At 41.2% G+C, this 26,824-nt stretch overlaps 1 protein-coding gene across 3 annotated transcripts in view; it reads left to right on the top strand.

Annotated features, from left to right (window-relative positions):
• Positions 1 to 6,674: 6,674 nt before the first annotated feature.
• Positions 6,675 to 26,824, top strand: part of ZDHHC8 (zinc finger DHHC-type palmitoyltransferase 8) — a 112,897-nt gene continuing 92,747 nt past the window's right edge. For all 3 annotated transcript variants that reach the window (XR_009115360.1, XR_009115359.1, XM_058037113.1), the window contains exon 1: positions 6,675 to 6,882. Coding sequence is in view for 1 of the 3 variants with exons in the window: in XM_058037113.1 (XP_057893096.1) it covers positions 6,779 to 6,882 (104 nt within the window). In the remaining 2 variants the exon portion in view is untranslated. The remainder of the gene's footprint in view (positions 6,883 to 26,824) is intronic.

Below are 26,824 nucleotides of genomic sequence, written 5' to 3'. Positions count from 1 at the left end.
CATTGTTGGGTGCTGAAGTCTGCAATTCATACAAATTTTCTGTTTGCTTCAGGTTTAGAAAGATGCTATATAGCCAGGCTTAGTGATCCAGTCTTTGGTGGTACAAATGGTTTTGGGTGTATGTGCTGAATGGATGAATGTCTGAGGACTCCTGAGTGATAAATTCAACTTCAAAATTGTCACATTTTGACAAGCATCAAAATAGTATCTATTTAACAGCAAGTTCAGGTCTTAAAGAAGATAAGAAAATAATTCAAACTAGTTCCCTCTAGATCTTATGTTAATTTTGAAGACTACACTAATCTGTTGGGGGGTTTTCTCCAGGAATAAGTTTTCTAAATGTCTTATTCACAGATTGCAAACACTCCCAATTTGTTGTGTTTTCAACACTAAGTGTTGATCTTCCTGATCCCCCCCGCCCTATAATAAGGTGGCTTGTATCAAATGCAAGTTCTCAGTGATACCAAAACATCAGAAAATTAAAATTATTCTCAACACTATGCAGATAGGAGAATGTTGTAAATTCTTTATTTTGATGCAGTATGCTCAAGGAGTACCTGTATGTAAAGGGAAATAATGAGTCTGAGTAGTTCTTTGGGTTTTGTTGCTACTATTGTCACCAGTTTGAGTGTTGTCCTCTGGTGGATGCTGTGTGTGGCTCACAACGAGTTGTGCTGAACTCTGATGTCCCTCAGCAGTGCTGGGCTTTGAGCTGCTCCATCTCAGTGCATTCCTTCACAGAGCTCAGTGAAAAACTTGAATGTTACTGGAAACCTTTCTCTAAAGAATAGACTACAAATCAGAGTCAGAAAACTCAGCTTGACTCCTTAGTAATATTAAATTGCACCTATTTATGTGGAAATGGAGACAATGGTGGAGATTACATTCCAAACTGCCTGCTGGGTTTTATCTGTACAAATTGCCATTGGCTTTCAGTGATGAGTCCTTAAAGACTGGATGATTATTTAAACAACCTCAAACCTCTCCAGTTAACTTCCCAGTGCTGTCTTTATTTATGCTCTCCTGCTCCCAGGACACCCATCTGTCCTGGCTGCTGCACGTTGTTTCTAGCAAGCTGTATTTTCTGAGGTATCCATGGCAATGCAGTGTTTTAATTTTGATTAGCCAAACTAATTTCAAAGTGTTTTTACATTGCTGAGGTCATGTGTAAACTTACACTAGTTCAGTGAAGTGAGCTGTGTATAAAGGATTTTGTTTTATTTTATGACTGTTTATTCAGGGTCTACTTTAAAGGTTTTCCTAATTAAATTTAGCTAGAATTACTCTTTAAAATAGAAAGAAGAGGAATTACCAGTTTTTTACCAACCTTAACTAAATCTTTGACACTGTATCATTTTCAGAGTAAGGAGCTAAGGAAAACTTAACTGCAACAGATCAGAATTATTTTGCTTGAGGAAGAAAAGCTTGAAGTAATGAGCTGTAGAGTGGATTCCACATGTAAGTGATTTCTCAGACTCTAGTTTCTGTTAAAACAAGGTGCTTCACAAGCAAGCAGCTTGTGCAAGTAAGAATAAGGAAATAAATACTGAGGTTGTGAAAACTGACAAGCACAGGAGCAAAAATCTTCCTAATATTTAAGAGCTGAGTAGTATCTACAGCTATGCATCAGATTTTGTGACCACTATATTTTTATGATATGCAGATTAATGTACACAATATCTTTGTCCACTTAAGTCACATTAGACACCAACCACTGACTTAAGACCTGTTCATGTTTTTAAGACTTGTCAAACTAGTTAGCTGTAGTCCAGTGAAAATGCAACCTACATCAGATCCATAAATCAATTACATTTGTAGAAATGCACCTTTTTTTTAGTTATTAATGGTGCAGGTAATGTTTGTGGGGTGTATTTTCTGTTACAGCAATATAACGTTTTAAGTACAAAGAAGGTACTGGCACAAATCTGGATTAGATGTTGCATACAGCAAATTTATTTTGTGGAAAGTGTCTGACTACCACAAATATTTCATCAACTTTACAGTCTTAAGCATGTTTCCAGCTTTCAAACTGGGAAAGTCCAGCTCATTGTTTATCAGTCTTGACTGTACAAATTTACATCAGCTGATTCACTGTACTGTAGATATGAACTGTTCATCAAGATGTGTAATTTACTTACAACCTAAGAGAAGCTAACAGTGTCATGAGCTCTTGCCTATTCATGTGCTGGCTGGCCTCATTTCAAGTAGTTTAAATTTCATCATTTTCTAATGCTTTTTTTCCACAAAAGCAATTATGGCTATTGTAGCATCAACAGAGATGAATTGGACATGAAAATCACTGAATATTTTGTATGCTTGGAGGATATTTCTCAAGACTATTCTAACAGGTATAATTAAAGTTACATTGCTTCATATAAATAGTGCTTATCAGTGCATCTTGTTTGTTGGTTTATGAACACTGTTGGCTTGCAGAGTTTCAGCAGCATCATTTGCAGTGATATTTCATTTAGAAGAGGAGAATTGCACTTTACTAATGGTTTTAAAGAGGATGGTTAGTGAATCTTTAAAACTGCTTGGATGCCTACCTCATTCTAATGTAAGTAGTTTTTTGTGGGGATCATTTAGGAATCAATATGCAGAGGTACTAAAGTCTCATAGTAAATGCAACTTGACTTGCCCCATCACTGCTGTTGCGAAATGCACCAGATCTGTTCTGAGTAAATGCCATCCCACAAAAAATATCTATTGAAATCATCTAGAAAGTTTTGTCATAAATCTGTTAAGGTTACTGAGAAGTCATTATTAGGCAATATTTTCTTGATTTATCTGGTAAAAATGAACAATTAAGTTGTCATATTAAAGTTCCAGTGGGTAACTTACTAGGCCTGGCTTGTACCCAGAACTGTCTGGCCCTTCCTTGGACTTTTGGCAGCACTGTGCAGCACAAGATGATGCAGGTTTCTCTGGTCTGAACACTGTAAATTTGAGGGGAAAAACAGCTTTTATTAAAAAACGAATTTGTGATCTTTGAGGGTTCTCCAAATGACCCTGAGCAGTTTGCAGGTCATCAGTACTACATGGGCTGGCAACAACATTTGTAGTTGTAGTAAGACAATGCAGTAAGAAAAGTAGAATTATTTATTGTGATCACTGTTAAATGGCAACAGCAAATTCAAGCTAGGAGCTAACTTGCAAGTGACCAATAAAATATTTCAGGGATATTCAGTATTTTCAAGTGTTCAAAATAAAATAATTTTCTTAATCGTGAAGCTAAGATTTCCAGCTAAAATTAGTGCTGTGACTTGATATGAAAATTGCATGGCTTTCAGGCTTGCTTGATTCTTGCTCTGTTGTAAGTTTCCTTTCATCTTACCAGCTCTGAGAGGGGTACCCTGCCATGTGGCTCCAACACAGCTTCTGTGGTCGGCCCTTCCTCCTTTGGGGTAAAACCTCAGAGTAAAATCTTGCAAGAAGACATGCAATTGCTAGCCATGCTCTGCCAGATTATTTTTAGATGGTTCTTTGTAGCTGTGTTTGTTCTTTGTCATTAAATCTTTCCCTAACTCATGCTGCCATTGCTGTTTACCTCAGTGCTGCCAAAATCTTCTGGCATGCCAGTAAGGTAGTGTGGATCCAGAAACTGCAGTCCTTGAAATAAAGGTGTTCCAGGAGAGCAATTCTGAGCCATGCCTGTTCTGCCTTAGTCAAGTCCTCCTCAGACATCCTTAGTGTTTGACAGGTAAAGTCATCTGACTGCTTTAAATACACTTGGCTTGTAATAACAGGATTGAGTGTTGCTCAGCAGTGCTTTGTGCTGCCTTGAAAACAGAGCATTCTTGGGAACTGGAGTGTTAGTGGGAAGGAAATGAGGTGAGCTGTGGGAACTCTTGGACACAAAATTACAGAAAATTGCTGCTTTGTGATAGGTAATCTACAATGTGCACCAGAAAAAAGTAATCCCAAAGCCCAATTCAGCATAACCCTGTAGCCTTGTACCATGGAATGTCTCAGCCCCCTTTTGGAAATGCTGGGTCTGCATGACTGCTCAGCACAGGTGTCATGATCCACAGGATGATTGTGCAGCCCCAACCTTCAAGATCTGTTCAGACTGGAGATGCACCTCTTGTTGCTATGAAAGGTACAATTCTTTGTGTCCTGATAACTCACAGTTATCTTTAGTCTCCCTCTAAAGAAGTGTTATGTGATTGGGATATTAAAAAAAGCCAAAGTTGCTTGCTGCTGAGAGCCTCCTTTCAGAACAGGAATGGCTTGAAAGATTGGCCCAACAAATGGGGTCTGATACAGCAAGATTGGATCAGCATCACTGTGTCAGAGTGATAAAGGGAAAACCTTTCTGAGGAGTGAAATGAACAGAAGTGCTGAATCCTCCCCTCTTGCAAAGCTGTCTTTGAGAAGCAGACTTTCTAGAGAGGAAAGAGTCCTTAGGGGAAAATACAATTGAAAATAATGAGGTGCAGAGGAGGCATAGTCTCCTTAAGAATAACTCCACAATTCACATGAGGGAATGTTACTGTCCCAGAAAGGCTTCTTCTTTAAAAAGAATGAAATTTAAATAAATCATCAGACTCCAGATATGTATCTTAAAATGAACTTGAGCCTATTGCTTCCCAGCTCGTGCTAGAAATTGACAGGATGCTCTTGTGGCTCACCTAGAAAGGAAATTTGCAGATCCATGCTAAAAATGCAGATATGACTGTCACTTGGGAGAGAACTTTTTTATGATTTTTCAAGACCTAAGAAATGCATTTGAGTAAATCTCATGCTGTCCATTAGAGGACATTCACCCAACTTCATAAACAGTCTATAATGCTGCTTAGGATAACATTTTCTAGATTAATTATTCAGAGTTCTGTTTGCAACTTAAATTCTTTACCCAGACTGTTGCTTGAGTGGGAAGGAGGAAGATGATTAAACTGATGTAAGGGATGAAGTCTCTGCTTTTGCCAAGTAAGTGGTGCTAAACTAACTCGTGGCCCAGAGCCTTAGGTGTGCTCCTGAAATGGATCTTCCAGCCCAGTTTTGTGGAAAAGAGACCCACTTGATTCCCTGGAGACCCCTCAGCAATACACATCAGACCTGGTAAGTGGAGATGATGGGGAGATTTGCTTCCCAGCTGTGCCTTTGATCTGATTTAGCATGCTCATGTGGCTGCACCTGAAGCCTTTCAGCTTCGTATGCACAGCCTGCTTCTGCATAAAATTGTTGACCTTTTGATTAGGTACAGGGGGTTTGAGAATAATTAATTCCAATAAGCTGGCATGACAGGGGGCAGTGAAGCATAGGAAACATTCAGTTCCCCATGCAAAAATAACTTTAGGTAGATGTTTTCTTTCCTGTTCCTTAAAAATCTAAGTCTGGAGATGATTTTGAGTTGCCTTCTGGCTTTAGTCCCTTTTGGATTCGACTTTTTTTTCCTTTTTTTTTTTTTTTTTTTTTTTTGAAGCAGGGCAGTTGTTGGCAAAAGCTGAGATTTCACATAGCCATATATCCTCAGGCTGGAACTTGCTGCTGGCTTTGCTTTTTGTTAAAGCTGATGCTCAAAATTTGGGATTTTGTTTGGTTTGTGGTTATGGGGGTATTTTTTTGCAAACTGCAAAGTTGAGGACCCTTACAGATTTTTGGTCGGGTTTTACTTGTTCTGTTCTTAAGACTTCCAGGACGGTGGAACTAATCAAGTCTCTTAAAATGAGAAATTATAAATGTCCTTTCTGAACAGCACTGCAGTGTATGCCTTCTAGGGCAAGCTTGCTTTTAACAACACCCAGCAGATGCTGCAAATGTGGCTTTTGTGTTAGGCAGGGGTTACTTTATCTGCATGTTGGCAGCTGCAGAAAAGGGATTAGCTGAGAAAGAAAGCAGGAGGGAGGGAGCAGGATGTATGCAGCTCCTGGTCTTGATTTCTAAACTTCCAAGTGGCCTTGAACCCTTCTTCCCATCGGAGTGTTTCCTTGAGACCGGCGAGCTGCTGGGTGGTGCCCCCGAGTGTGAACAGAGGAGCCATTCTCACTGCTCTTGGGAAAGCTGATTCAGTGAACTTTCTGTTGTTACCTTAAATTACCTCTTCTGTCTGCCTCCTGATGCTAATGGATAGATTTAAAAGAGCAGAGTATAGTGTAATTTCATTTATGTTTGCACTCAGTTATGGATCTTGGAATCAGCTAAATTTGGCAGAGTGCAGCAGTTCCCTTAATGCTGTGACTCTGGGTGTAGCAGAATGAAAAGCAGGGTTTATTCCCTAACGAGCACGGCAGGATTCGCTCGCAGCTGGCCCTGTCGTGCAGGGCGCCGCTCCCTGCGCGGACCCCGCAGCGCTCCGCGGCTCCTGCGGCGCTGCCGCGTCCGCAGCCCCCTCTAGAGCCCCTGTTCGGGGAGCTGCTACAGCAGCTTCGGCGTCCCACACAGCGCCCTGCAGAGCTCACTGCATTGCCATTTTTCTTTGCGGGGGGCAGGGGGCTGTCTTGTAGAAAGAACAGAACTGGGTCCCCACCCCGTCCGCAGGGGGTGCCCCGCTGCAGGCAGCTCCAGCAGCCGCGGCTCGGCCGCCCTTCGGCGGGGCTGTGCTGGCTGCGCGCCCCGCTCCCGTCTCCCCGCAGCGCTACCTTAAGGGGCTGGTTGACATCAGCCGAGTGGGCTGGGCGGTGTGGGTGGGATTTCCTGTGCTGGAGGTCAGCTGCTCCCGTCCCTCTCCCGTCCCTCCCAGCCGCCCGGGTCCCGCTCTCCCCGCGCCGGAGGGACCCGCATCCTCCCGGCTCCCTCCTCTCGGGTTGGATTTACATAGTGATGTGTAAACTACAGGATGCCCAGCAGCACTGGAAAGAGGTTTAAACCTACGAAATACATCCCGGTCTCCACAGCAGCTGCCTTATTAGTGGGTTCGACTACTTTATTTTTTGTTTTCACGTAAGTACCGCTCTGGCGGAGGGGGGGCCCGGGCTGGGGCCGCCCGGCCCGGCGGGGGGAGGCGGCTGGGCTTGACAGTCCTCCAGGCCCTGCCGCTGCTGGTCCTGCTCCCTCCTGCCTCCTGCTATCCCTGCCCGGCTTTGCTTTGCAGAGGCTCACGATCTCTCCCTATCATAAAATGTGCCTGATAGTCAGATCCACCATTTCATGGCACTAAAACCCCGTCAGCCTCCCGCAGCTGCCGGCTGTGTGCATCAGAGCTGCCCGAGCCCCGCAGCCCCTGTGCCCGTGTGGCGGGGCTGCTGTACGGAGGGGAATGCAGCCCCGGCCGCCCCGCTGCCGGCAGGCGTGGATCCAGCCCGTGGCTCCGCTGGCCGAGTCTCTGTACTCCAGGAGGGAGGGCTGGAGCTGGCCTCTCCGTCAATCTCTCGCATGTCTCAGGGTTTATCCGGCACAGCTATTTGAAGTGGAAGGAATCCTATTCTAAGCATTACCGATTTTACATATTTTTATGTAACTGTTCCTGAAAGCTTGAGGACCTAATGAACAAATTTACATTTGCTTGGAGGAAAGACGAGGAAACTTTTCCCCTCTCTGTTTCTTCTTCTCTCATCCCCTTCTCCCTTAAATGCGGAATGGAGCTGTGGCTGCCGGCTTGCAGCTCTCCTGTAGTTATATGAATATGTGACTGCTGTAGTGCTTCGGCTCTTTCCCTCTCCATCCACTCGAGTTCTGTAGCTCGCTAACCCTTCCTGTGCGGGGGCAGCGGCACCTCCCTGCAGAGGTGTCCGTGTTTCCAGAGATGCTACAAAACTGTGCTCTGAAAGGAGCTTTGACTAATCTGCGTTCGGGAAAGTGCAAACATGGCTATTGCATATTAAGATTTATTGTTTCACTTATTTTGGAACTCTGTTTTCCTTGTTTTGCCGTTGCTATTTTTTAACCGAGCTTAGTGAAGCTGTTGGAAGCAGAAGGCTCTATAAGAGTGGGAGTATGTGTCTGTGTCATTATCTTTTGTGGTTTGGCTGTGATATGATTCTCGATGTTTCAAAATGCTTGTCACTGGTATGGTAATCTCAATGTAGGATTTTAGAATAAACCGTAAATGTTGTTTTGTCTAACAGTTTCTTACATCGGAACAGATTTTGACACTCAGTTTTGCTCTTGATTTAATGTGCATTGATTTCTTCCTTGCTTGTTTTCAGTGCATTTGATGTAGTTTGGTGCTCACAGGCAAACACAGGACAGAAGTCGGCTTTTGTGATGAACTTGGTTGACACTGGAGTGTTGAATATTAAATGGTTAAAAAAAAGGGGCCTTTATGCCAGCATTTATTTTTGTGGCTCCTTGAGGAATGGATGTAAAGTTGTTTTGGAAGCTGTATGTTTATTTTCATATGATACTTGCAGTGTAGAGCTGCAATAGTGATGTAAGGCTTTCCTGGTAACATAGTTGTTGTTGAAACATCCTTTTGGCAGCAGGACATCAACTGAGATGGTCGTTTTACAATTTGTACAGAAGAAGCAATTGCCTCTAATCTATTACTGAATCTGAAACTTCACTCTGCTCCCTCTGTTATCAGTGAATAATTACATGCAAAATGAAGTATTTTAAGGATCTCTCCATATTGTAACTTGGCCTGTGTATCTTGAAGTGCTAGTAAATTTTTCGAGGATTGTCCCAGACATACGTTCTCTGCTGCTGCCAAGTCTTGTGTGTAATAAAAGTAACACATAATTGAGCAACTGTTGTCAGGCAGAGTCTGAAGTCCTGTCCATTCAAAAATACTCAGATGAATTTGAATGGGATTGGTGTTGTTTTTCATGCTGAGCAGTTTTAGTAAAATCTATCTTTGTTGTGAAATCAAAGCAAGCCTCATGTATGCGATTAATTTCTTTTGTGTGGCCGTGGGTTTTTTCCCCTTTCCTGAGCATTTCAATTGTTTATCTTTTTCCACAGGCAATGTTTTATCTCCTAAAGATCTTTTTGTTGTAATATGTTATTAAAGGCTGAGATAGACTTGAATTTTCAGGTGTGTTGATTTGTTCAACTCAGTTGGTGTTGGATAGAGCTCTGATATGCAGCAGTTGAAACACAGGCCTAAAATTCTTTCAGCAGTGCTTTTGATACAATCCATGCTTGCTTGTCATAGCACAAGAACTTAATCAGATGAAGATTTACATGTGTGTTTATTAATTACTTATTTATGTCATTAAGCTCTAAGGCTGCTGTGTCTGTTAATGAAGTAACCTGTGTATAAATACATGAATCTGATGATGGACGGGATTCCTATCAAATTTTGGGTGCAGATCACCTCAGTGGGATGTCAGGGATTAGAGCAACTTCAGCACAGTGAAATTGAAATAATAGAGGATAATATATGTGGAAAAACTTGATAATAACTATTTTTAAACCTCTTACTGAACAGAAAAAATAAGCTTTGTAGGACACTGGAAACATTTCTGAGTAACACGTACAAAAACAGCCTCTGACTTGGCTTTTTCTCTAGACACGTTTGTGGTCTTATGCCACACATTGAGTGTCTTCTGCTGGATAAAAAGCTCTTTGAACTTGAAGGCCAGGGTTAGCTTTTTAGCAGTGTGGTCTTTATTTTTAGCCTTTTTTCCAAACACCTTTGCTAAAAAGCAGCACATAATGAGTGTTTGAAATACACAGTGTCTGCTATTAGTTCATCATGGTGCTGATCACTGGTACTGTTATACTTTAGGAAAATTCCATTTTAGATTCTCCTTCTCTTTTTTTCCTCAGCTAAGCATTTAGGATTCCCTGTATCACTGCTATATTTCTTCTGGTTTTATGAGGGGGAACTAAACTATTTAGCTATCAAGATTATTGCCTGGAAAAGCAACCAAATATTGGAGTTGTATTATTGCAGGCTTTTAGCACTCCATGTGTGTTCCTTCAGTAATAAACACAGTGTCTGAGTAGGTGGTCTAATTTGTCACAGTGGGAGAGTAAATAAGCATTAACTCTAAGCATTATGAAGGAACTTATCAATAATGTTGTATAGAATGATTAAGTTAATTTACTTATATGAGCAAATCAAATAGTGTAATGAAGGAAGAACTAATGCTCCTTAACATAGGGCAAATCCAGTGATTCAGTTCCAGGAAACCTGAATTTATTTCTACTAAAATAATTTTTTCTTCATATTTCTCATAAGACATTTTGTTAGAGGTAGCAATTTAACCCATTTCAGTGAAGTCTAGGCTCTTATGCCTTGGACTAGCAAGTGCTGTGATGTAAACCTAATTATGTTCATTCAAAGACCCTGAGTTTCAAGAACTTCCCACCTTATTTTAGGTTGTGCAACTTCAGTGTTAGCAGAGAATGCAGCTTAATTATCAGCAAGCAGAATGTCACCTGTGAACAGTTGCAATCAGTGATCTAAAAGGACTGTTCCAACCTAAATGATTCTATAATTTTTCTGGAGCTAGTAATTCTCTTCACCTGCTTAAATTGGCTACTTTCTGTAGGTGTTGGTGCTGAGAACTTCTGAGAAAGTTCAGCAGCTGCAATGCCTGTGTCTGGAGATTACACAGCCAGCTGAAAGCATATGGTTTTAAGGGGAAACTGTGGCTCATTTTAGTAAGGAGAAAAATGCTCATCATTCTCTCACTGAATATTGTAGGCCTGAAGTTTCTCATAAAATGGCCATTTTCAGACTATTTTCTGTAGCATGCAGCCTCTTGAGCATCTTTGAAATACAGTGGAAACGTGTAATTCATAACAAAGGTCTAGGTGCCACTACTTCTTTGATATAATGGTAGCAACACTGCTGTATATTATTTCTTTAAATGGGATAATAAAATGGGTAATTTTCTGGGTGAAGTGAAAGCACAAATAAGGTGAAAACTCTTTCAGTCAGTACTGAAAATACGAACACCTTTGTTCTTAAGAGTCATGATGGGAGATAATCATAGATACACACCACAGACATCTGCAGTTGGCACTCTGATGCAGTCTGTGGCACAGGGAGTCTAATACTAATAACCTTCAGGAAACAATTGAGCAGTGATAAATTGGTGGAGAAGAGCAACTCAAGTTGAAGTCACAGTAGGGATGGAAAAGAAAACAGAGAACTAGGCTGAACCTGTGCTGTTCAGATGGCAGAAGGAGGAAGAATGGCTGGCAGACTGTACTCCATAGCAGGGCTGCTGGATTTACCTTTACAGGGAAGAAAGCTTGGCTTTGTTGATGAATATTTAAAGAAAAATTGGTGCTACATTAGTACATCATGTTACTGCATTTCATGAACTAGAAAGACTCAGCATTTCTGTAGTTAGACATGTATGAATCCAGATGCACTTCTGATACATTCACCTCTTAAATCATAAGCACTACCCCCTTCCTGCAGTTATCTGATCCTGCACTGGAACAGCCTTAAAATAAACAGGTAATAGCACTGTGAAGCTTAAAACTATCATAACCTTCCTGGATGGCAGTTAATGAAAATATAGTGATACCTAGAGTTCTTGAACTATCTGTTAGATCTTTTCCTCCCATGACTTGAATATATTCACAGAGGGAAGAACACAGTCTGCTGTTTTCACTTGGGTTTGTTAAGTCACAAGCAAAGGCCAAGCTAATAGAAGATCATCTTTGCTTTAGTGAATTTGATTTGTATCCAAAGATGTTTTCCTTGCCTAAAGTATTTAGTTCCAGATGTGCAGATGTTCACTTCTGCCAGTTGAGTGTTCTGATTTCAGTTAGATGAAATGATAAAATGTGATTTAAAATGTATATTGCAGTTGTTATGGAGCTTCATCTGTAACACAGGTGTGTTTTATACCAGCCTAGAGAAAATAGAACTGAATGCTGAGAAGTAGATGTACAATAAAGATAATAAAGATAAAATTGTATCTTGGATTTTTTATCTTGATATGCTGCTGGACAGCATGAATTCTGCCTTGGAGTGTGGTCTTACATCCTTCTTACAGTTTGGCTTCTGCCCAGCAACTTGCTGAAGGCTGCTTGAGGATTTGGGAGAGCTCTGGTGGCAGAGCTTGTGCTGTGTGATGCCAGAAGCTCCAGGTGTGCTGTGGTCTGCATGAGAGCACATGGAAACACTGCCCCTCCACAAATCCACTTCCCCCATCCTAACCAGATGGTCATATCAGATATCCTTGGCATTCTGAAAACTTGGGAGCACAAAGCTCCTCTACCTTGTCTGCTTCTAGCTAGGGGTCCATTTGATAGTGGCAATGCTGATTATGAAACAGAACAAATTCCCCCCTCCTTGAACATTCTCTCCACACCGTTCTTCACTACTTGGAATATTAATGTATTTCTGATTTTTCCTTTTTGCTTTCCATGTGCCAAACAAAGAAATCACTGGAACTGGTAGGGAGCAGCTTCACTGATGGCCATGCAGGTGACACTGTACAGGGAAAAAAGAAAGTGCAAAAAAGTGTGGATTGGTTTAATCAGGTGAATTTTAAAACTGACTTCACAGTCACATACTGATTTCAAGCAATGCAGTTTGGCCTCCTGAGATACCTTAACATTTTCCATGTTAAATGCATTTTTAATGGCAGGTTTTTCCTGTCCACTCTACCTGCAATCCAAAAGAGGAAACACTTGCCTGGTTGACCTGAGTCATCTCAGTTGTCATGTCTGTAATCTTCTGAAAAATATTTACTTTGGTTATGACAAAGAAATGTCCTTTTAAGCCATGGCAATTTCATCTTGCTATAAAATGTTTGGAAATAGAATCTAGACAAGCTTGTCATTCTAGATAAGAAGGGCAATCTCAACAAGAAAATATATTTAACTGAAGTGTGAAAAGTTTTTGGTTTATTTTTTTTAATACCATAAGAAGCCTCAGTTTTACTACTTTTAGCTAGTTAATTTTATGATCTTTGCTTCCAAGGGCAGTGATCTTTGCTTCCAACAGCAAAGTTGGCAGTACAGGACCTTTCTGAAAGCTATTAAAATTCATTCCTTTAGGAAAAAACTTGATATTTCTTATCAGTGAGAATATTTTATTCTTCCTGTAGTTTGAGAAAGTAAAAAGGAGAACCATGTTTGTTGAGGGCAGTAAATGGCTACACATGTTCAGCTGTGGATGCAGAGCTTTCTGCAGCCACTGCAGTGGCATTTCAGTGCTCACTGTAGATCCACTTTGAAAAAGGCAGGAGAGCTACTGGAATGGAAGTTATTGCTGTCCATGGGCTACAGCTGTAGTCAGTATGTGATTTATGCCAGTAGCAACCTCCTTTCTATTTTTCCTAATAAGCAGAGATTAAGGTCATATGGAAATAGGAATGAGAGTGTCTCAGTTAGATCAGGGTGGGCCTCTCAGCCTTTGAAGAATATACAAGCCCTACAAGAATATACAAGCAATTTTTCTTTTTTTTTTTGGTCTAAAGTCCTTTTCAAGATGCTCATTTAAATACTGTCCTTGTTTGTCCAAGTATGCCATATGTGTATGCTTTTATAAATAGAAAAAATCTTTACAGGATTGTTCAAGCTCAATTGGTTTGTTCGTAAAGTCAACTAAGAAATGTTATTGTCATAAACACAAAACTTAAACTGAGAGATAAATACATGTGGTGATCTTGGAGATCTGATTTTTGAGATTCATTACCTGGGATAGTCACTAATTATACACATAAGATCATTGTGTAAACAACTTATTCTGCTACTACCTGCTTCTCAGCTGAAATCAGCTGTAGGGCCCTGTAGTGTGGGGATCTCTGGGGGACCTGTGAGAGATGACCTGGAACTGCATTTCTGTGCTCATGTAATGTATAAGCTACAAGGAAACATTTCGAGGCCATGAGCTTTGTTCAGTTTGCACTGGGAGATGTCTGAAATACAGCAGTAAAGTGGTGTAAGCCAATTTAGAGCATGAAGGAGATGCACACTGGAGTGGGAGAGAAGTATTGTAGAGCTACACGAGATACACTTGTATAATCAGTGCAGAAGTGGAACACTGATTTACTGTCCTTTGGTTCAAGCCAGTAGATACAACACTTATTTCTCTATAATCCAAGAGTAGTGTTCAATTTGGCTGCTCTGTTACAGAGATACTATTAGTTGATCATTTGTCACTGGGAGCAGCTAATGAAATTGAGAGGAAGAGGCATGGGGGCTGAGACAGAAATGCTGCAGTTTGTAATGGAAGTTCTGTATTGTTCTTTTGCAAAGAATACCATAGATTGGAAAAACCTACTCAGCCTTGATCTTATTTTACCATGGAGAGGCAATTTTCGGAATCCTTATTTGGTGATTTGAAAAATTAATTCCAGTGAGTACACCACAGTGTAGTGTCTACTACGTAAATATTCAGCCAGTAATCTGTATCCAGAAAGAGGATTTAATTAGTCGCTGATTGGTTTTTGCAATTACTAATGCAATTTAGCTAGACTAGCTTCAAAGCTGTCCAAAGTGCCTAAAATTCTGCACTCTAAAGTATTGTGCAAACACTAGTGGGTACCTGATTCTTTGTTTTTTCTCAGGATATAATGGAATAAACTGTACAGTAACCCATATTTAGATATTGCAGTGTTACCATGGTTCTTTGTGCAAGTGTAAACACAGAATTTGTGCACTTCAAATGTGAAATCCTTATGAAATACCTGTACTCTGCTGCTGTGTGTTGAGATCATCCAGCAACAGAAGACAGGGGTGCCAGGTGCAAGAAAAAAATCTCTCTTGAATTTGAAATGTAAGCACCAAAGCAGCTGTTTCCAGTGTACGTGTGCACCATGAAATGACTACTCTCCAGAAAAGCTTGGTACACTCTTAGACTAAAGTAATTGTAGAATATTCTTAAATTAACAAATTATTTTTTAAGTTGGAGCCTAACAAAGCAAACTTGAAAGTGCTTAAATATATAAGGGTCTTCATAAATAAAGCCAGACAAAGCATTACTCTCCAAGGATTCTTAAAACTAAATTGGCATTTACATTAGCTCTTATTCATGTCTTCAGGGAAATAATGTAATGTAATATCTATATCAACACAATTTAAGTACAGTTCTGGGAATAAGGAAAGCTTGGACATTTCTATAAACAAGTATAATTTTAATTTAAACTTGGGTCAATCATAGAAATGCTTCAAAACGGAAAAATTAAGCTTAAAACTTTTCTGCTTACTCTGATCCCAGTCAGCAAGGAGAGGTAGGTATTTTCTTATGGAAAAACACTTCCTCTCCCCCTTTTCAGCCAGTTCAGTTTCAAAAGTTATTTAGGATTATTTTCATTGTGTATAACATCCCTTTCAGTTCTTCCTCATGAGTGAGATCTCATTTTGCATGTTTAGCTTTCTCTGAAGATTAATGTGTGCCCCAGCAATAAGACTCTCCAGATGTGTTATGATCTAATAATGCTGTGGTTAACCCTTGTCTGCTGTCAGCAGCTTGCTGAACCACCTCCTGTGTTTTCCCAAGCCCCAGCATTTGATGATGCAGTTTCCTGGCTCCAAGCAGCAGGAGCCATGAGTTGTGTAGGTGGGCAGCTCTCCCTCCATGGGGTTTGTGTCTGGCACTGGGCTCAGGAGCCTCGAGACTTCCCTGTGGAGCCCCACTGTTAACTTGGCTCATCCTCCAACATTCCAGGGCACAATGATGGAGCAGGGTCTTGAGGGTGTCTTTATGGTCACCTTCATGTGCTCAGACCTGTGGCTTTGACCAGGAGCTCTAAATCTCTAGGTTCTTGTCTAACTTCTCTGGTGTGTGGTGCATAACTCTCACATCTTTCTTTTCTCTTTGAAGCTGGCTTTGCACATACTGTATCTTGTGTAAACGGCTAATGAGTCTTTGTGGCAAAAACAGTAAGAGCATCAACAGGCACTACTGTTTTTTTAATTACTAGGTTTTGAGAATTCTGTAGAAAGAGGTATATAAAATGACTGCTTTCTGATACACAGTACAAGTCAAACACAAGGAGATATGAAGCCTGTGAATCTGATAGTATGATTTCTAAACCAGGCATGGAAGTTGTAGCATCTGCAGCAACAAAGGAAATTAATATCTGCTACAGAAATTTCAGTACAAAGACAATGCAGGATTAAAATAACAGGACTTTCTGGTGCAGCCGTTGAGTCAATGTGATTTATTTTTTTTTTAGTTGTGAAGCAAAACTTCTAATCCATGTCTAGATAGTTTATCAGAAATAAAATGCCAGGACCAACTCAGCTCCTCCTGGCAGAGCTCTTCTGAGAATGTTCCCTCATCTTGCATAATCTATTAATTTTGAAATCATAGCCAGTCTGTATGAGCAGTGCTCTCAGGAATCTGGTGGACATTGGAGGAGGACAGGCAGATACAAGTTTTTATAATATTGCAAGGGTTGATTAATTAAAATTAAATGGTTCTGGTTGTGTCATCTTTGTGTATTTTTAGAATAAGGCATTTAGCAAATAGATTGCAATGATAATAGAATACAAGGTCTTACATGTGGCATTGGAATTTGGCCTGCTGATGATAATAAACAGGTTGGAAAAAATCTGCTTTCCTTCTCTCCTGCAGTTGAGAAGACTTTGCTGGGGCAAAGCTGTGCTACTGCTCAGGAAGTCTCCATTCCTGCTGGTCTCTAGTAGTGCAACTTTTGAATAAAGTCAGCAGTGCTATGATCCCTGTTCACTTCTTAAACTGAGGCAGAGAGGCACGGTACCACTGGAGTGCTGGGGCTTAGCAAGCTTTGCACAGATGTGCCAACTCCAGGCTGAAGCCCTGTCAGCCCAGGACTGAATGGAGATCATTCTCTCTGAGAGGGCTTCTGAAGATTTGCTTAATTCTAGTTTCTACTCCATCTAATGTCATTTTGGGCCATCCATCATGCATGTTTTGTTTCTTGAACACTGCATGAATGTATGAATAGAGAAATACAGTACTAAATCTTTGTTGTCTCTCTTTAAAAGTTTAATAGTAACATTGTAGTCTTTAAATTTTTATTTGCATGTGATTCCACAATGACTAGTTACTTTTGCAAGTAATTTTTCTTGCATTGTATTACAATGACTAGTGGGATGGAGCTAAACATGATATCTATGGTTTGAGAACTGAAAAATTAATGATTTCTTATCTAGCCTGTTGTGTTTGATTTATAATTTATATCTGATAAGAGACATTCTCTTCTGAGCCAGCTATCATCTCTCCATTTACATCTAGGTGGGGTATTTTTAAATTCTTTCTGTGGTAGGTGCCGAGGGGTTGTGAATTTTGAGCCCTAGAGTGCTCCTGAAGAAGGTTTCCAGACACATTTCTCCACCTCTCATTTCCCATGAGAGTCTTTATCCTCTGTAGGATCTGGCCCCAGGGCTTGTGTTGACCCCAAACGTCACAGCTGCTGTCACAGCCCACTGCCATGACCTGTGACTTTTAGCATAACCCAAGTACATGGTTTACCTTTCAGAGGCACTTGACAGCAGAAGGAAATGGAGAACTCTGGGGGTTTTAAGTGTCCTGAGTAGCTGTTTCCAGCCACTCCACCTCTCAGAGAGAGGCATGGCTGAGGACTGAGCTAGGAGCCCTTTACAGAACACTTCTCTCACTTCCTGTGTTTGATCTTTTCCATCACTCTGGATCTTCCTGGGCTTATCTGGCTGCATCTTGTCTGTCTCTTTGTCTCTTCTACTGTTGTTTTTTTTTTTTTTTGCTGTTCTCTGTCTCTCTTGACAGGTGGTCTCCAGTTCAGTCTGTTCAGATGGATAAGGCCCTTTTGCCCAATGCACACACAAAGGGTGATCCTCTGCTTGTTTACCCTCTGAAATGCCAGAGTAGAGGCCTTACAAGATGCAATTCAAAATCCTGTCCCATCTGTCGAGCTGGGGTGGCTTTTAGGGGTTGATGAAACAACTCTTCTGTATTGAAACTGTAAGTGCTCTCAGTGGGCCACTGTCTTTACTGTGACTCACACATATTTGGCACCCTCTCCAAAGAAGCTGACCAGTATTTCTATCTTCTTCTCCACTAAGAAGTTCTGTATTCTTTGTGAATTTATTTGCTCCAGAACAGTAAGCTGAGTTGCTGGCTGGTGGAAAGGGAAAGAAATGTGTAGCAATTTGCCAGTTACATTGTCCTCCTCTGAACACAAGAGAGCCCTGTTTATTGGAGTGTTTAGTGGAGTGAGGCACTGATCCTGCATTTTTGTAATTAATATGTTTCGTGCTTTTGTTTGTGTCTTTGAGAGTGATATTATTTATTTTTGTTGCTTCAACTGTTTTGGAAATGAGAAAAAGCTATTTTGAGTGTAGTATCGACTTGGCATCATTAAAAAAGTGTCTCTTCTTGCCAGTTTTTTTCTTGGTTCCCCTAGAAATACATTTCTTTTGGGCTGTTTCTGCCATTGTGTATGTTGTGATAAGTCTCCAAAGCAGCACACTATGCATGTGTGATGGATGGATGCTTGCATGTCTGATGAGGGATTGATTCCCCTGGGCATGAGAGTCCTGCCAACTCCTCAGTTACAAAACTTGAGGTTTTAATATACATTCTGTCTTTTAGTCCCAGTTTGGCCTCTTCTTTTGGAAGGCATTTCTTTTCCTTTTTAATAAAAAAAGCTTACAGTTATATTGAGCTAGTTAATTAAATAGCCTGCATCTAATTCAGATCTCTCAGTTTCCTTCTCGCTTTTTCTTAACTGTGCCTACTTAACCTGATGAAATAACCTGATGAAGCTGTGTAAGAATTACTGAGATGGGTTGAAGCCCATCTAAAGCTAGAACCCGAATCTGATCTCCCATTAAAATCTCACTGCAAAGTGATTACTCCAAGATATTCAAGGTACTGCATGCTTGGTTTAGATCCCTTGGAGGCCTCTTGGCTGGTTGTGTTCCTTCAGCAGCCTTTAGCATGCACATGTCCTGGGCCTTACCCTTCTGAAAGATGTCTGTCTGTGGCCCAAGAACAAGATCCTGTTCTGTAGCTCTGAAGGGATGAGCTTTTCAACAGGAGAAAAGAATAATATTTGTCAGCTTCCTCTTGGAAGCATCTGAATTGTTTTGGTTGAAGCTGTAATTGGGACAAATGTTTTGCTTGAAGGGCAGAGGTAGCAGAAAGATTGCAGCCTAACAGTTAATTTGGCAAAGTGATTCAGAATGGAAAATATGCAATATTGCTTTATACCTGTGCTTTCTCAGTCCCATCAACAGATATTTAAACACATCCCATCAGCTTTTCCAGCAGCTGCCAGTCTTCAGATGCTTCTCTTCACTCCTTGGTTTTCAAGTCGGTCTTTCTAAATTTCAGGAAATACTGAGCTTTCCCTTTGAAAGTCAGTCCTCTTAAATGTGCTTTTTTCATAGGATGACAGTCTTAAAAATGTATTGTTTACTCTTTTTGTTCTGAGTTCAGAAAACAGTGATTTTAAGCTAAATTATCTCTTTTAGAAGACAATTCAAACAATTTGCAGTCTGTACCCATTTAAGTGGTAGGGGGCAGGATGGAAAGACAGGAGAATATAAAATAGTGCTATTATGAGTTATTGTGCAGTAGGCAAGGATTTCTTCCATTCCCTCCCCCTCCTCCCCATCTTATGTATCTAAGGAAGAAGTTGCAGGGTGAGCAGGGATATTCTGATTTCCATGGCAGTAACACAGAAGGAATTTTCTGTTTTCTCCAAGAGTACACAAACACTTCACTATCACTTTCCTGACATTAGCTGTGATATTTTGAAGGCTATTGGAGAGAAGGTACATCAAGGGAGGCTTAGACTGCTGATTCTTACTCTGTATTTGCCTAGCCTTGACTAGATCCATGTTCAGAAAGCAGAAACCTGTCAAAAGTCAGTGCATCTACACTGAATTTCCAAATTACTGTTAGTATTCTACATGCAGATTAGCTTTCCTTTTATGCTTATTTACCTGTATCTTGGAAATAGCCCTCTAAAAATAATAGCAATAGATGAATACAGGATGAGTGCTGTGCTAGGCACAATTAAAATGCTCTCATGTATATCAAATCTAAAGTTCTTTATTTCAAACTAAAGAAAATAGAAGGGAAAGAAGTCAGAACCCCTAAGGGGAAAGTACTGCCTGTTCAGGTCTCTTGTCATGGCCTATTTGATTTATAAATATAAAAAAATGTTTGTATTCTTGAGCTGTGACTGGTCCAGTGTTCTTTGTTGTTCTCCCACAACATAACAATCATCCAAAAATCTTGTTTCCGTGTGGATACCGTGGGGCTTTAGGTGCATTATGGTATAAATGCTTATCTGGATATAAACTGTCAATCTCCATATTTGGGTGAGCCTTAAAGGAAGGTTCAGGCACAATAAAATAGACTTGTTTAGTGACAGTTCAGCATCACTTCACTTGCCATGTATGATCACCCTATCAAGAACTGCATCCTGCTGCGATGACAGTTTGCTGGAAACTCTCCACAGATTCATTGGAAGTTGGCTGAGCCCCAGCTCCACAAATTACTGGTCAGAAGAGACTGTTTGTAGGGCACAAATCTATCCAATTTGTAGTGTTGATTTGATTCTTTTTTTAATTAACACTTTAAAAGTGTGTCAGCCGAGTGCCAAAAAGACAAGAAATGATCAGCTAAATCATTTTATTGCAGCTATGATGCTGTTCCATATTATCATGGAAACATGGCACTTAGATACAGCAATATTTTATTTCCTGTTACTTTTGTTCATTTTTGGGTCAGCAGTAATTTTAAATAAACAGTCTTCAAAACAAATGCTGGGGTTTTGCCCTTTTTCCTTCTTTTTCTTATCTCCTCTCCCTGTATTCTCATTAAGGCCAGTATCTTATTGAATCTAAAGCTAAAAAGTTGAATTTTCCCCATTTAATTTTTTTTTTTGTAAGACGGCTTTCTATCTGGTGTTCCTGGCTCAAAGAGGTGATTGGCAGGAATTACATAAGGAGTACACTAGTCTGCAGTCCTTTGGAGATCCTGCAAGTACAGTCAGGATTAATAAAATCTGGCTGCCTGTTTTTTTATGAAATCATCTTTCTCCTTTTTTTTTTTTTTCTTTGAAGCATTTTTTTGTTTAAGCTGTTGTTTCCTCAGTGCTCTGTGTGAAACCTGTCACTCTTCCATCCATTCCTTCAGTCTTGGATTGTGAGGGTAGTGAATGTCAGCATGAAAGATCAGAGCTGGTGTTGACAGCAGTTTAAATGCGCCCTTGCTTATGTTTCCTCTAGAATCGCTGGTTTATAGCTACAGATGCTGGAAATACTCTGTGCAGGGAGTCTGTTGCAGGTGCTGGAGCCATGGCTACCAGCAGAGTTAGTGCTGTGTAAGGGTTTCATGCTGCTCGCAGCCCAATGTGGAGCCCCCTGGGCCGGTTCCCATTCCGAGCGCTCCCTCTGCCCTTTCCGGATGGCCTCGGCTGGCTCCGTGCCCACCCTGCCACTCTCTCCCTCACAGGATGGAGAAAATGGGATGGAAAACCTCATCGGTTGAGATAAAGACAGGGACGTCACTTACCAGTTGCTATCAGAGACAAAACAAACTCAACTCAGGGAAAATTAATTTATTAATTATTAAATTACATTTGGACGATGAAAAGCAAAGATAAAACCTAAACACCTTCCCCTCATACCCTGTTTCTTGCAAGCTCAGCTTCATTCCTCTATTCCCAACTCCTTTATCTCTTCCAGCCCCTGAGCAGGGCTGAAGGGAGGGGAGTGTGGGCTCTGGTCAGTCCATTTCAGCCCTGCTTGCTCCAGTGTGGGCTCTCCATGGGCTGCGGTTCCCTCAGGAAATACCCCTGGCTTCAGCACAGCCTCTGCCACAGGCTGCAGTGTGGGTTTGCTCTGTGCTGGCTGCCAGGGAATCCAGCACAGCCACTCCCAGGGACATTCCTCACACTTTTCCCCTCACTCCAGGGACATTCCTCACACTTTTCCCCACACTCTGTGTGGGTTTTGCCCTTTCCCGAGATGCCGCGGCCTGGCTGAGGCCTCCCCTCACAGAGCTGCAGCCGCCCTCAGCGTCTGGGAACAGGCACCCAAACCCCAAAGAGTAAACATTTCTACATAGATGTTCCAGCAGTTCTACATTTAAATGAGTCTTTACATACAGGAGAAGGAGACTGTTACCAAAAAATATGAATTTGACCTTCATCATCCCTACCTGCACCTCAAGGTCAGTCAAACAAGTTGGAAGGAAAATGGATTTGCCCATTTTTTCTGCTTGTGAATGACTTGTTTTTCAGTAGCGCTTAACAATCTCTCTTCAGGAAAATTGCTGAATGTCAGAGTGCAGCAATGGCTCACTCTGATTTATGAAATTCCTCAGAATTTCCATTGTGATTCTGTGAGTCACGTTAATTTGGCTTCTTTAGCTCGAGGATCCTCCGTTTGCGTGTTCCACTGTAGTTTCTCTGTCATGGTCTGGGGGTTGTTGGAGGCCAAGCACAGGACACAAAGCCCATCAGTTCTTGTGCTCTACAAGCTGCTGGTGAAGAGGGTTCACTGGTGGGAGGCTGTGGCTGAAAATGTCCCCACACCAGGGGCTGGCAACAGGTAATTAATTGTGTAGCTTCACAAGCCAACTGCATTGCTGCTGAAAAGCCTTGTCCCTCCTGCCAATCCCAGAGGAGACTTGACGGGGTTAGTTTTAACCCCTCTTAAATACTGGGGTTTGGTTATAGGGCTGAGATTTTTAGAGGAAACTTTCCAGAAAATAGCTGCCTCTTCTCTGGGGACTAAAAGAGGTTTAAAGATGTGGAAACTGCCCACGCTAATATCCATGTAGTAGAAGGACAAAATGTGAAACATTTACCACAGTTTTACAGGGATATGTTTGGGTAACTTTGGCAGCTGTACCCTATTATTGGAGACTACATAGCAAGAGCCAAGGAGAAGTAATCATCTTCTGTCAATGTCAGGAAAAGTGACTAGGTCAGAAATTCTGAGAAATGAAGTTTCCAGAGCAGAAACACTAAAGCTTCAGCCCAGTTCGCAGTTGTCTGTTTTCCTGTCCTGAAGCACTCCATCATAATTGCCTTTGCTCATAATCCACCTGTCAAGAGATGACACTGTTATGCATTTAGCTTGGCAGTGTGACAGCAATGCATTTTGCCCTGCCAGAGCAGGGGTGGCTTGTGCCCATCTTATAGTACTTGCTCAGGTCTACCAGTTTATTTCCCCCTTAATTTAGAAATAATGCCAAACAGTAACACATTATGTGTAAACCACATTGACTGTCCTTCCTGGGCCCCTTTAAAAATACTGGAGAACTGCTCTTAATGCCACTGTTTATTCTGGTACAGCATCCAGACTGCTGGAAGTATGTTTATAGCACAGTCTAACAAGCTGAGGCTCCTCTCTAAGAGTTCAGTGCCTCATGGCTGGGTAGAAAAAGCCAGTGCACTCTAAATATGTATTTATGTCAGACTCTGGTTTGCAGTAATAGTTAATGCCACCTAAGCTAAGTTTGAGCAGCAGTGTTTCCTTAGCACAGGATAGTGTGATCCTTGTTACTGTGGTGCTCATTAGTCAGACTTATGAACACCTGTGGTTGTGAACATCACCAGTTGCATTAGGTCATCTGTATTTAAGCTTGATGACTTGATGAGAAACCATTTTAATTTGCTGTCTACCTGTGCAGCACGAATTCCAGGTTAACTTTGAAATCTGGTTAATGTTTTAGATGCAAGAAATACAAGTATATGAAAATAGTGTTATCTACATTGAACTGAAGTTATAACTCTGCTGTGAGTGCCTGGAGCAAATATAAGTGAGATATAAGCTGCTCTTTACTGTGCTGATGGCCTTTCAATCCACATTAATGCAGTGGGTTTAATCTCCTACTCTTCACACTTTCTTTCCCAAAGGAAGTGCTTTTAGCTTGATGCACAAAGACTTCATGTTAACTGGGAGACAGTTTTGAAAATGTTTTACTTCTGATAAAAATATCTTCCACACAGGGAGAAAGACTGAAACATAAAATACATTATAAGTTTACTTTGAAACACAAGAATTATTCTCAAAGTTGAACAGATAATCCTGCAAGAGTGCAAATTTGGAGTTGTTTAAATCAAACTTGCTGCTTAAAGTCACAATTTTTTTCCAAATGGTTTAAAAGCCAGTTTGCCACATCTGCTCTCCCTGCCTCTGTGAATATCCTCCTGCCCCAGTTACTCATGGCTGGTGAGGAGCTGGTGCTCACTATCACTTTTTTGTCCAGGCTCAGAGCACTGAACTTGTCAACTCTTTCTCACAGCCAGGATGATATAGAAGAGTGATCATCCTTTTCCCTTGCTGTCCCAAATTTAAAGCCACTGCAAAAGCTTTGCTGCAGCTGATAGTTCACTGACATAGGGTATGGAGAATTTTGCTTCAGTGCCTGTTGGAAGGAACCAAACTTTTCCAGTGTGCCTCTGAAAAGTGCCTCTCTTGTGTTCACTTTTAAAATCTCATGCAGTCCCAAAGCTAATATTAGCAATGAGCTTTAAAGGCTGACTGGAGAAGAAAATTGATTTGGAGTATAGAATAGCTCTTCTGTCAGTGTTTTGGCCAGCCCTCCGTACTATGGTCAGTAGTTAAATCTTTCTGAATTTCAAAAGAATGTAGGCATTTAAATGATTTACAGGATATTAAAAACATCGTTATCATACCATGACAGCATTTTAATGGATTACTTTTTAAAATTACAACTGGAACTAATATCTGCTGGAGTAGGAGCTCCTTCAGTAGGTAGCAGAGTTGTTGCCAGGATTATATTGAGTATCTGAAGCCCAAATTGTACGTAGTGAGCCTACTTGGCTCATTCAGTAAGTTACTGGCATAAAAATCCTCCTGTAGCAAACTCATCCTGGGCTTTCGAAGAACATTGCTGTTCCTTGCTGACAGAGTGAAGATTGTTTGAGCAGTTTGGGGGTTTGGGGAGGAACATCCTTGTGCATGCTTTAAGAGCCCACTGTCTGTCTGGGGGGTTGCAGTGCTCAGCTGTGTGCTGCAAAGTGCTCATCCTCCTCACCACACTCCTTCCCCTTTCCTGTGCTGAGACTGCTCAGAGAGCAGCAGCTCCCCTGAGGCACAGCCCTGGCTGGCACCTGCAGCACCTGCTGAAAGGAAGGACAATATTGCTTAGGGATGACTCACAGGAACCTTAAACCTGCTCTGTTACAAGCAGGAATTGCAGCTTCCTGAGGCAGACACACATGATCCCCGTGTACCAAGTTGCATCTCAGGCTTCTGGCCCTTTCTGAGCACCTGGCAGTGCCCCAGCCCTGTTGTCTCATTCTGGGGTGCACTGGACTATCCCTGTTTCACCTGAGTGGGTTTTGCTTAAGCAGGTGAGGCCCAAGTGATTACATTTTGGGGAGGAGTGACTGGGAACCAGTGGGTGTTTAATCTGTGCTTTTCCAACAGTGCTGTTCCTCACAGCAGTGGTTTTTGCTGTCTCACAGGATAAACCTGCACAGGAGAGAGGAGGGAGTGAGAGGTAAAGTGAATCTGAGTGCTTTGGTCATTGATGTGGATTTTCATTTCACATTGGCAGTTTCAGAAAGGTGCTCAGGGACTGGCAGGGAGATTTTGCTCCCCAGGAATGAGGCATGAGAGACCTTCCTTTGAAGTCTTTGGGCAGGAAGAAAGCGAGTCTATCCTGCTGCCTCCTGTTTTGTTTCTGGGGTGAAATGTGACCCAGAGTGACCAGAGACAGGTGGGCAGTGTCAGAGGTCCAAAAGAAGAGGCTAATAAAAATCAGATCCTAAGGCTAAAACATTTTTTACACACATGCCAAGCTTTATAAAAAGTCTGTCCTTCATTAGCTGTTTTAAAACACATAAGAAAAATGAAGTGACTCTCATGTGCCTATTGGTGACTTCAGTTCTTTCTGTATACAAGCAATTTCATTGATTTAAGGTAGTGCAAAAGAGTATTTGAAATTTTAGTGGAACTGATGTGTCTCTTTGTGTCATACTGAAAGAATTATGAATACTTGAATGAGCAAATAATGCAAAGGACTGAAGTTGTCATGGTATTTAATGCAGGAAGGGGGACCGAGTTACAACATGGAGTTTTTGTATACCTGGTCTGTCACTAAACAGCAAATATGTACAGAACAAATTAATTTAATTTTTTTAATGATTTGGCTCATTTTCTTTCGTCTGCAAAAAAAAGTGATAAACTGTGCTACAATGATTACCAGTCTCATTCCTGTAGCTGTGTGAACAACTAATCTTTGTGAGTGAGTGCTAGCATGGATGCCGAGCAGAACTGGAAATTCGTTTTGTAATTTGCAGCTTCTTTGATCACTGCTGTTTACTGCATGATTTTTATATTCTAGTTACAAAACTTGAAAATGCAGGTTCTCAAAAAGTTATGTTCTTAATGAAAAGTGCAATTCACTTGTTGGAAGTTTGTCTGTCCTTTTTATCTCCTCTGTGGTGAAGGGAGTGAGTATTTGGCCTTGATAAACTTTTGTGCCAAGTGTTCTTTTGAAAACAAAAAAGATATTATGGCCCGTAGTTATTTTCAGCATAGCCTTGTTTGGAAAGCAAACCGAACTTCAAATTAAGTAATTCCTCTTCATAGAATAAAGACATGTGGGTTTTCCTCTCCCCTGTATATTGCCTTCTTGTTCAGGGCTTCAGCTTATACTGAACTCTTCAGAGCCAGGATGCCATTGGGCTAATTAATGAAAATGGTTTCCATTGATTGCTGTGGAAAGAAAAGAACTAACTGGTTTAATTAACTCAAGACTATGCATATTTAGAAGAGTGACTATTGATCTGCATGAGTTTAATTAAAATAAAGGACTTGCAATTTTTGCAGACCTTGTCACCTCGCTCTTGAGAAGGACTTCAGAGTCTGGGTGTGCCCTTTCACAGCAGCTCCATTTGCAGACCCTCAAACTGCAGCAGCTGGGACGGGCACCTGGGCATGAGGGAGCAGAGTACACAGCTCAGAAAACCACAGCAGCATGAAGGGATGCTGGAATTTCTGCTCTTTGTCCTCCCATCTGAGCAGCAAGCTTGTCTGGAAGTGAGATGACTAAAGCTGTAGG

This window comes from Melospiza georgiana, chromosome 18 (assembly GCF_028018845.1).
Source record: "Melospiza georgiana isolate bMelGeo1 chromosome 18, bMelGeo1.pri, whole genome shotgun sequence".
Lineage (NCBI taxonomy): Eukaryota > Metazoa > Chordata > Aves > Passeriformes > Passerellidae > Melospiza > Melospiza georgiana.
The sequence above is the reverse complement of the archived record's forward strand: the minus strand, read 5'-3'. Positions and strand labels throughout refer to the sequence as shown.